This window comes from Mytilus californianus, unplaced genomic scaffold, assembly GCF_021869535.1.
Source record: "Mytilus californianus isolate M0D057914Y unplaced genomic scaffold, xbMytCali1.0.p SCAF_7, whole genome shotgun sequence".
Taxonomy (NCBI): domain Eukaryota; kingdom Metazoa; phylum Mollusca; class Bivalvia; order Mytilida; family Mytilidae; genus Mytilus; species Mytilus californianus.
This window is the reverse complement of record NW_026262723.1, coordinates 91343701-91355763: the sequence shown is the minus strand read 5'-3', so window position 1 is coordinate 91355763 and position 12063 is coordinate 91343701. Positions and strand designations below refer to the sequence as shown.

General features: G+C 33.2%; 1 protein-coding gene across 2 annotated transcripts in view; it reads left to right on the top strand.

Moving 5' to 3' along the window:
- The window catches only part of LOC127708675 (protein C12orf4 homolog), a 34579-nt gene extending 30266 nt beyond the window's left edge, over positions 1–4313 (top strand). For both annotated transcript variants that reach the window (XM_052213778.1, XM_052213779.1), the window contains 2 exons: positions 1791–1916; positions 3805–4313. In XM_052213778.1, the coding sequence (XP_052069738.1) occupies positions 1791–1916; positions 3805–3885 (207 nt within the window). In that variant the 3' untranslated portion in view covers positions 3886–4313. The remainder of the gene's footprint in view (positions 1–1790; positions 1917–3804) is intronic.
- Positions 4314–12063: the final 7750 nt, after the last annotated feature.

The following is a 12063-nucleotide window of genomic DNA, read 5'->3' as shown; positions in this document are numbered from 1 at the left end:
GATATTTTCTAAAAAGTTCATATCCTTTCCAAATCATAAAATTTCAACAGCTGTCTGACATAATTATTACTACTCCTACATATTATATACATTTATATATTTATGCTGTTACACATATGGGCTGAACAAATTGTAATTCTCTGTGCAATGAATTTGGCAATAGAGCACTTCTTTGACAAAAGTTTATACATTTTTTAGCTTTGAGACTCAGGAACATGTCATAAGTGAACAAATTTGATATTTTTAAAAAACAAGAGTGCACACGCTGAAATGTCTCTCCTGCTTTACTTACCATTGATTTTATATTGAAAGTCATAATGATAAAGGTTTTACAAAAAGCATTACAGAAGCTTAACAGTTTTAAAAATCTATGTCAGTGCAGTCAAGGTCAGATAAACTGTGTCAGACAGCATATACACCTTAAATTTTTTTCTTACACCAAATATAGTTGACCTATTGGGTATGCTAATTGAAAAACAGACCAAAACACAAAAACTTAACATTGACCAATGAACCATAAATATGAGGTCAAGGTCAGAAGATACCTGCCAGACAGACATGTGAACCTTACAATTATTCCATACACCAAATTTAGCTGACCTATTGCTATTAATATTTGAAAAACAGACCAAAACACAAAAACATATTATTGACCATTGAACCATAGAAATTAGGTCAAGGTCAGATGATACCTTCCAGACAGACATGTACACCCTATAATCATTCCATGCACCAAATATAATTGACCTATGGCTTATTGTACTTGAAAAACAAACAAAAACACAAAATTTAACATTGACCAATGAACTATAAAAATTAGGTCAAGGTCAGATGAAACCTGCCAGACAGACATGTACACCTTACAACCTTTCCATACACCAAATACAGTTGACCTACTGCTTATAGTACTTGAAAAACAGACAAAAACACAAAATCTTAACATTGACCAATGAACCATGAAAATGAGGTCAAGGTCAGATGAAACCTGCCAGACTGACATGTACCCATTACAATCATTCCATACACCAAATATAGTTGACCTACTGCTTATAGTATTTGAGAAATGGACCTAACCAGGTAACTTTAACCTTGATCACTGATCCATTAAATGAGGTCGAGGTCCAGTGAACTCGTCTGACGGACATGTAGACGTTGCAAGGAACCCATATACCAAATATAGTTATCCTATTACTCATAATGAGAAATTCACATGACAAAAAAACTCAAATTTTTTTTCAAGCAGTTGCTGAACCATGAAAATTTTATTTTACCATACAGAACTGTTCGATTGTTTTGTTTTTTTGTCTATTTTTTTTAAAATTTCATATTTGCTACAATATAATTTTGCAAGTATTCAACTGTTGTTTGTAATTCTAAAGGAATAATAAAAGCTTTAAGATACTGACTGTATTTTACCTGTAATTAATTATTAATTGTTATAAGAACACCCATTGTATTTTGTTTGTAGGCATAGGTTGAATATATATTTTTCAAATGTTGGCATAGGTTGAAGACACCTTTTTTGAGGAATCATGTGTCAGAGTTATTTTATTAGCATCATATGTCAGAGGTATTTTATGTGACATCATATGTCAGAAGTATTTTATTTTACATATCATATTTGACATCATATGCCAGATGTATTTTATGTGACATCATATATCAGAGGTATTTTATGTGACATCATTTATCAAAGATATTTTATGTGGGATCATATATCCACTATGCAGAATTATTCTTCACATAATTTGTTTTAAAAAAAAATGAAACAAATGTTCTACATATTTTAGGAGATGACAATACCTTGGTGTCAAAGAAGAGCTGAGTTAGTGTTTAAATGTGTCAAAGGTTTCATGATGGAAATGGCAACCTATGAAAGTTCTAGTTCACGGACAATACAGTTTCTAGTTCCATTAGTAAGTACATTTGATGCTGATTTAAATACATTAAAGTGGGGACTTTTCATTTATTTGGATATTGAAATAGAAATGGGAAATTATTCTCTTTCTCATAATTTTTGATTTTTTAAAGAGTATTAGAAACTGGGACGAAAAAGGCAAAATAAGAACCCTCAAACAGGTTTGACCCTAGAAATCTCAAAATTTTAAACTCTGTGAAAATATTCCACTTTACAGTATTCACTTTTCAAAATATGCAAATCCTACCTAATAAGTGTCAACTATTACAGTATTACAGTATATACCCAGGCCTTATCTCAACACATTTTAGAATCATATTTTGAAGTAATTATATGCTATTAAACATTCTTATGAGTCCTTTGCAAAAAATTGTCTTTTTTCTCTAATGTCTGTACGCATCATATATGTCAGAATGTTCTAGTATACAGATGTATTTGTGTTGCGCTAGAGTATTCAATCTAATGCTTTCATGTAAGACCTGTTTTGAACTGTATTTTTCCTGTACCAATTTTCGGTCAGCTGATCAGTTCAATTTGAATTTAATTTAAAGCTGTTTGAATAATTGTTGAGTATTAAAATCACCAAGGCTGAGATGACACAGCCTGATACAAATGTTTACCATGAATATTTTCTGTGAGGAATGAAACTGGTAGAAATAATGTAAATGATTTATAATACGATATATATGCATTTTCTTCTTTTTTATTTCCTATATATATATAAATTGAGTTAAATTATATGGCCTTCCAAATACCGTTTCGATCCCTAACATCACTGAAGAGACATTAATTGTCGAAATTCGGATATGGTGTACAAATTTTTGCACCTCATGTTTGCGGTATACCATCTTCTCCGCAAGTTAATTGTTTTATGTTTGGTATTTAATTAATAATTAAGATCCATGTTACATCTTGTGATCAATTTATTTGGCAATCGTCAATGGCAGTCAGCAGGGTTTAAGAAAATCAGTTGTTCAATCTGTTAGTCAGATGCGATTTGTTAAAATATACTTTTCACTTTTTTGGTCTTTTGGAAAATGTTGTTTGTGCTGTATTTATACCCCTCCTCCTAAAAATTTGTTTTACATGCACACGTATAACAATTGCTGTTTTTATCCAACGCAATCATGGTAGAGGTTTGAACGTTGTTTACAATTTTGTACACCATATCCAGATTTCGATAATTAATGTCTCTTCAGAGTGTTAGGAATCGAAACGGTATTTGGAAAGCCATACAATTTACCTCAATTTAGGATAGACTCTTGAATTTCAAGGAGTCAAAATAGGATGAACGGATCATATAAACCTGAAGGCATATATAATACAAGCCCAAACGAAAAAATATAAACAAGTCTAAATTGAAAACAACATTCAAACCCATGATTGCGTTGGATAAAAACCGCAATTTTAATACATGTGCATGCAAAACAAATTTCTTGTTAGAGGGGTCTAAATACAGCACAAACAACATTTTCCAAAAGACTAAAAAAGTGAAAAAGTATGTTTTAACAAAACGCATTTGACTAACAGGTCGAACAACAAATGTTCTTAAACCCTGCTGACGCCATATATATGTAAGTCTAAGTCTAAAGATATGCACAACGGTACTAATATAAGATGGTAATATACGAAGATGATATTATAAATCGTGTTGACAAAAATTCCGCTTAACAAATAGCCTTCATTAGTGTCAATAATTTTAACAATACTGTATTGTTAAAATTATTGACACTATAAAAGTGAGGCTTCACTATACCTCTCATTGGTTATTTTACCTTTCATACAAGTTATTAATGGAATAGCTTAAGTTAATATTTAGTGTATACTGTATTATATTTTTTAAAGGTACAAGGTTAAAATTAACTTTGCCTTTGTTCTTCTTTCAGGGAATATCCTATGAAATGTTCTCAGGTATCAGTAATATGTTGACAACTATATTTAGAGTTTCCAATGCAATCAAGGTTTGATGTTCAGTTGGCCTGACACTTAGACAGGAAAAACAGACTGTTGGATGCAAGCCAAAGTTCAATCTGTTTCATTATGACCTTGAAAAAATGCTTTTAACAACATATACAGATCCTGATGGTTAATGTATGATTTGAAGAGGTTTACTTGTTTACAAGATGAAGATAATATGTGAATATATAATAACTATATGTTTATATTGTAGAACAAATTATAATTCTCTGTAATAAGAAATTGTCAGTCAGAAATTAGCTTGTAAATTAGTATTATAAGGGAGATATTAATAGACTATTTAGCCTTAAAATCAAAGGGAGAAATGGTACAGTGTCTACAGTGACCCAATTGAATTTTCTCCAGTTGATTTCATGGTTCCTTTGTTGACTTTGATGAATCATACATGTGCAATATTAAATAAAACATTGTTTTATTATTTGCTATTCTCTGTTACTTGATGTGGAATGCAATTCCTGAAATATTTGATATTTATAGATTATTGATGGTTTGTCAAAGGAGAAGGTGTTTCTCAGGTTCAATCTCATCGAAAGGTGACAGCCCTGAGATGAGATGTGGCCAAGAAACAACCTCGTGTTTGAAAGACCATTGTTAATCTGTTTATAGTTATTTTGCTTATGATGTCGTTGATGTTTACATTGACAACGGCACATGTGCCCTTAGTTTCTAGAGATAATTTTCTATCTCAAACGAAAAGCATGATATGAAAAAGTATCACAAAAAAAGATCAAAGGAAAAATACACAAAATAGCAATAATACTTACTTTGCATCTATGCATAACAAGGAATAATTTTTTCTCATATTTAAAAGAAAGAAAAAGGTGCTTCTTCAGTTGAAATGGACATATTTAATTTAACATGTAAAATATCCAAAACAATCAAATCAATGAACCATGACCACGAAGGTGCAGGGACAAATACCTCCATGGAAATGAGAAATGTCAATGCTAATAAAACTGCATGCCAAATACCATTGACTTTTCTTAAGGTGTTCCCTTTAAACTGACCTAAACACACACTTTAACATGTAAACTATTCAAAATTTCTAAGTCAATGGATTTGACTGAGGGGGAGAGGCCAAAAACCTCCATAGAAATGAGAGATGACAATTCTTATACAACTGTGTACCAAATATTATTTACCTACAACTAGTGGTTCTCCTTAAACTGATCTAATCGCAAACTTATACATTTAATGTAAGCAAAGTTTCAAAATCAATAGACCAAGACTGATGGGCCATTGCTTAATGATCTCAATGGAAATGAGATGTGCCAATGCTTATAAAACTGCATACCAAGTATCATTGTCCTACCACTAATGGTTCCCCTAAAACTGACCTATAAAGGACAAACTTATATATTGTTCATGCCCCCACTAGAAACAGAACGCCTAAGTCTCACTTTTTTTACTTCGTGGAGGTAAGACAATATTTACAAACATCATAGTTTATAGTTTGCAACCGTATGAACCATGAAATGGCAGAAACCACCTTTTGAACACTGTTCATAAAAAATCAACAACAGATTTTCCCCTGCACCTGCCCAGGTAGTCCAACATGTAACTTTGGTCAGAAGTAGGTAAACCATATTGAAACTGATATAGGATCTGAAATTACAATTTACTCATTTACTAACGGGTAAGTATTGTTTCCATACCTGCTAAGAATGCAAAAAATAAACAGAAATTTAATTTTCATGAAATTTTGAAGTCCAAGGGTTACACATAATATTTAAGCAGGTAAAATTTCTGCAATCTTTCACTTTTAAAAGCATTGAGCCAAAATGCTTTACAAGTTGATCAGTTTGTAGACAGTGGGAAATCTAGTGACAAAATATTACCTCCCCTGTAAACACTGAAAACTAGATCTTTTCAATTTTTGTCCCACGCTATCAATTTTAAATTTAAGGGAAAACACTCTTGTAAATAGTAAAAATGGAAATAAGTTGAAATAAAAACAAAACTTCCATTTAATGTTATTTCCCTACTTGAATAGCAAATGACGAGTACAGCAAACTACAGGAGCTTGATGTAAAATTGGTTTAAAATGTTGCTATGCGAATAAATTCCTTGAGTACCAACTTCAATTTATTTTTCTACTGGTTGTATACCTCTCTTGAACATGCTAATTATCCGTATATATATACAGGTAGGTCAGACAAGTTCAGGAAATTTTTTTCAAAGGAATCAGTTGATATGCAGCAAAGATTAACACTTTTGAAATTAAGTTACTAAGCAAATTCATATGAACCTTATCCACATGTAAACATTGAATGTGAATAGATCGAAAAGACCACAAATACATGTACAAAAAATAGAGACGACCTTTTATTAAAATTGTATAAAAAAAAGTAAAAAGATACCTACTTTATAAAAATATGCAGCAAAGATTAGCATTTTTTTAGATTTCAGTTTCACAAGATTCTAATGCGATTGTCTCGATAAATACTGAACATAAAACATCGTGTATTTGCATGTATAATTCTAATAACACAGTTTAACAAATAATTTCATTAAAATGTACAGTTGTTCATCAGAAATAACTTTTGATTAGTACTGTCACCGGCATTGTTTTATTTTTGATTTTCTCAACTTTTTTATAAGAAGAGTGAATATTATATTGTCTTCGTTCACTAGATTTCCCACTGTAGAGATGAATTCAAACTGCACTTGTTAAAACATTTTCGAAATTGGTATTGTGAAAAGACGAATCCTTTTGGATATGCACAATAACACAAATCTTTACAAGAACAGAAAATGGTTGCACACATATTAAAGTTGTGCACCAGTGGACATCATAAAACTGTTTGAGAAATTTTTCTTGATTTACCAACACAATTGTGGTAATAATAATGATATAACAATGTCGACAGATGGTATCTAATTCTTGTGGTTCATTCTTTCTACAGTAAGACCTTGGTCTTATCTAAGTTTAAAAATATTATTCCTCTTTGAACAAGTTTCTTAAATGTGGACATACTTCAAATCGAAATCAGGTACATGCTACAAAATAACTCAAACATGTTCAACTTATTGCTAAGGAAATAAAACCTTTCCCCAGAATCAAATTTATGAATGAATGATTGAGTTTTCATAGAGAAACCTTTCCCCAGAATCAAATTAATCAATTAATGATTGTTTTTTTATGGAGACATTTAAAGTTTCCATTGAATGAACTAGACAGAGAACATAAGCTATTGTATTTATTAAATGGGACAATGGGACTGATTCTGGGGAAAGGTTTTATTTCCTTTGCAATAAAAGAGTGAATAAGCTCAAAATTTCTCACCTAGATAATTGATTATGACGGAATATTTTTTTAAGTCTATGGAATAAGGTTTTACTATATGTATCAAAATTGTGATGGGCATTGGAATCATATTATGACTGAATATTTTTTAAGTCTAGATAGTAGATATCACTTAATAAGCAAATGATATTAAAGCAGATTTCCTAACTTAAATTCACTGTGAAATAATAAAAATGAAGCAAAGGTCAACCCTTTCACACATTGATCAATTAACCATGAAAACTAAGTTGAGGTCAGATGTTCCAGCAGATCAAAGACAGCTTGCGATATTTCAAATGACCAAAATAGTTTGTATTACAGGGCTTTAGAAAATTATTTTATCATGTGATTTTCTCACTCACATGAGGAATAAGACAACTATGTTTTGAAAATAGAACAATTGCAAGATCTACATGTTTATCTGCAAGTCAGGTTCGACTAACTTTGATCCCATTTCATGGGTCAAGGTTACGTTGTTTGAAGTGCATATCTCAGATACAATAAGCAATATGTAAACTATACTTGGTGTGGTGTACTTGTCTATCTGATAGTGTTCATCTAACCTCTGCTTAATTCCTTTTAAAAAGATAGATTATCCCAATCTCTGGCGCAGAGATCATATCCATTCCGTTCTATACTATGTAACACTAACACTCGTATTAAGTGAAGTATTGGGAAACACGCATGGAACGGATATGAACTCTGTCGGAAAGTGGGATTATCCAGCTTTTCTACCTTCTGGAATATATAAATTGTTGATGCTGTCAACGTCTTTCTTTCAGAGTATCTCACTGTAGACATTTGTATAGAAAAGTCTGTTTTGCATAATCACTAAATTCATTAGGATAAACAAGAGTGCACACGCTGAGATGTCCTGCCTGCTTTACTGACCATGATTGACTTTTATTTGAGGTCTTAAAGTTTTACTACAAGTATCACATAAACTTAACATGATCAATGTTGCAAGTGAGGTCAAGGTCAAATAAAACCCTGACAGACATTTAAGGTTAAATAAAACCTAGCTAGACAGACATTTACACCTCACAATCATTCCATATACGGTAGTTGACCTATTATTGATACATTGTAGTATCTTAGAATAGGACCAACACTGAAAAATTGACTATTGAACTAAAAAAGGAGGTCAAGGACAGATGACACCTTCTGGACTAACATGTACACCTTACAAGCATACCATATACTGGTACCATAGCTGGGCGCAGCTTGATACAACCGCAGAGGTCGAACCCTGAACAGTTGGGGCAAGTATGGACACAACATTCAAGCTTGATACAGCACTGAATTTGGATTGTTATTAAATATTTGACACAGCATAGGTTTCTGACACAGAATGAATGTGGTCTAAGAACTTTAAAATTTTTAATTTACCTATTCAACCCATATCATTATTGTTTGCTTTTATATATAAATCAGAAATAACCAATTTAAAATGGAAAATTTTAAAGAAAAAAAAAATACCTCCCCTAAATTTTTTGAACCCACTTATGATTCATCACCCCCAAACTCAATCCCAGCCTTCCCTTTGTGTTATGGTACCTGGCAGTACAATTTCAGAGAGATCCATACACTTGAACACAAGTTATTGTCTGGAAACTAGAAAAATGCTTGTTTTTAGGCCCCTTTTTGGCCCCAAATTCCTAAACGTTTAGAGCAATTACCCCCAAACTCAAACCCAGCTTTCCTTTCGAGATATGGAACCTTGTAGTACAATTCATAAAGATCCATACACTTACACACAAGTTATTGTCCTGAAACTAGAAAAATGCTTGTTTTTTGCCCCTTTTTGGCCCCTAATTCCTAAACTTTTGAGGCAATTTCCCCCAAAATCAATCCCAGCCTTCCCTTTGTGGTATGGTACCTTGCAGTACAATTTCAGAGAGATCCATTCACTTGAACACAAATTATTGTCTGGAAACTAGAAAAATGCTTGTTTTTAGGCCCCTTTTTGGCCCCAAATTCTTACACGTTTAGGGCAATTACCCCCAAACTCAAACCAAGCTTTCCCTTTGCGATATGGAACCTTGTAGTACAATTTCATAAAGATCCATACACTTACACACAAGTTATTGTCCTGAAACTAGAAAAATGCGTGTTTTTTGCCCCTTTTGGCCCCTACTCCTAAAATTTTGAGGCAATTACCCCCAAAATCAATCCCAGCCTTCCTTTTGTGGTATGGTACCTTGCAGTACAATTTCAGAGAGATCCATACACTTGAACACAAGTTATTGTCTGGAAACTAGAAAAATGCTATTTTTGGCCCCTTATTCCTAAACGTTTTGGGCAATTACCCCCAAACTCAATGCCAGCTTTCCCTTTGTGATATGGAACCTTGTAGTTCAATTTCAGAAAGATCCATACACTTACACACAAGTTATTATCATGAAACTAGAAAAATGCTTGTTTTTTGCCCCTTTTTTGGCCCCTAATTCCTAAAATTTTGAGGCAATTACCCCCAAAATCAATCCCAGCATTCCCTTTGTGATATAGAACCTTGTGGTACAATGTCAGAGAGATCCATACACTTGAACACAAGTTATTGTCTGGAAACTAGAAAAATTCTATTTTTGGCCCCTAATTCCTTAACTGTTGGTACCATAACCCCCAAAATCAATCCCAACCTTCCTTTTCTGGTATGGAACCTTATGGTAAAATTTCATGGAGATCCATTCACTTAAACTAAAGTTAGAGTGCGAAAACCAATGTGTCGACGACGACGACGAAGCCAACATCATACCAATATACGACCAAAAAAATTTTAATTTTTGCGGTCGTATAAAAAAGACCAAAACACACAAACTTAATATTGACCGTTGAACCATGAAAATGAGGTAGAGGTCAGATGAGTCCTGCCAGCCTGACGTGCACACATACAACATATAGTTGACCTAATGCTTATATCTGAGAAATGGACCTCAATCAACTTTAATCTTGATCACTGATCCATGAAAAGGGGTCAAGGGAAAGTGTCTTGACAAACATAGAGACCTTAAAATGATCCAATATACCAAATACAGTTACCCTATTACTCATAACAAGCGAGTATTTCATATGACAAAATAAACTGTTAACAGAGATGTGTCTCACCTTTTTAGCTCACCTGACCTGAAAGGTCAAGTGAGCTTTTCTCATCACTTTGCGTCCGTCGTCCTGCGTCCGTCGTCCGTAAACTTTTACAAAAATCTTCTCCTCTGAAACTACTGGGCCAAATGCACCCAAACTTAAACACAATCATCATTCAAGTATCTAGTTTAAAAAATGTGTCCGGTGACCTGGCCAACCAACCAAGATGGCCGCCATGGCTAAAAATAGAACATAGGGGTAAAATGTAGATTTTGGCTTATATCTCTGAAACCAAAGCATTTAGAGCAAATCTGACATTGGGTAAAATTGTTTATCAGGTCAAGATCTATCTGCCCTGAAATTTTCAGATGAATCGGACAACCCGTTGTTGGGTTGCTGCCCCTGAATTGGTAATTTTAAGGAAATTTTGCCGTTTTTGGTTATTATCTTGAATATTATTATAGATAGAGATAAACTGTAAACAGCAATAATGTTCAGCAAAGTAAGATCTACAAATAAGTCAACTTGACCAAAATGGTCAGTTGACCCCTTAAGGAGTTATTGCCCTTTATAGTCAATTTTTAACCATTTTTCGTAAATTTTTGTAATCTTTTACAAAAATCTTCTCCTCTGAAACTACTAAGACAAATTTAACCAAACTTGTCCACAATCATCATTAGGGTATCTAGTTTAAAAAATGTGTCCGATGACCCCGCCCTCAAACCAAGATGGCCGACATGGCTAAAAAATAGTACATAGGGTAAAAAGCAGTTTTTGGCTAATATCTCTGAAACCAAAGCATTGAGAGCAAATCTGACAAGGATAAAATTGTTCATTAGGTCAAGATCTATCTGCCCTGAAATTTTCAGACCAATCAGGCAACACGTTGTTGGGTTGCTGCCCTTGAATTGGTAATTTTAAGAAAATTTTGCAGCTTTTGGTTATTATCTTGAATATTATTATAGATAGAGATAAACTGTAAACAACAATAATGTACAGCAAAGTAAGATCTACAAATAAGTCAACATGACCAAAATTGTCAATTGACCCCTTAAGGAGTGATTGCCCTTTATAGTTAATTTTTTACAATTTTCATAAATTTTGTAAATTTTTGTAAATTTTTGCAAAATATTTTCCCCTGAAACTACTGGGCCAAGTTCATTATAGAGATAATAGTAAGGAGCAAGAATGTTCAGTAAAGTAAGATCTACAAACACATCACCATCACCAAAACACAATTTTGTCATGAATCCATCTGTGTCCTTTGTTTAATATGCACATAGACCAAGGTGAGCGACACAGGCTCTTTAGAGCCTCTAGTTGTTGAAATTAAAATAGCAAAAATTTAACATGCAAGCTATGCAAAATATTCAGTAAATAAACCTGGACTGAAGGTACAGGGCCAAACAACCTCAATGGAAATGACATGTGCCTTCAGCTAATACAACTGCATACCAAATACCATTGACCTAGCACTAGTGGTTTCCCATAAACTGAACGAATCACAAACTAATACATCTAAACTTAGCAAGTTTAAAAGTCAATAGACCATAACTGAGGGGCAGGCATAATCTGTATGGAAATGAGATGTGCCAGTGCTAATACAACTGCATACCAAATATCATTGACCAACCACTAGTGGTTCACCTTTATAAACTAGACCTAATCACAAACTAATACATTATTGACGCCACCGCCGGAAACAGCATACCTATGTCTCCCTTTTTGACTTTGTCAAGGCGAGACAAAAACGACATTCTTTTTCATTGGTCCCTGAACCATGACAATGAGGTCAAGGACA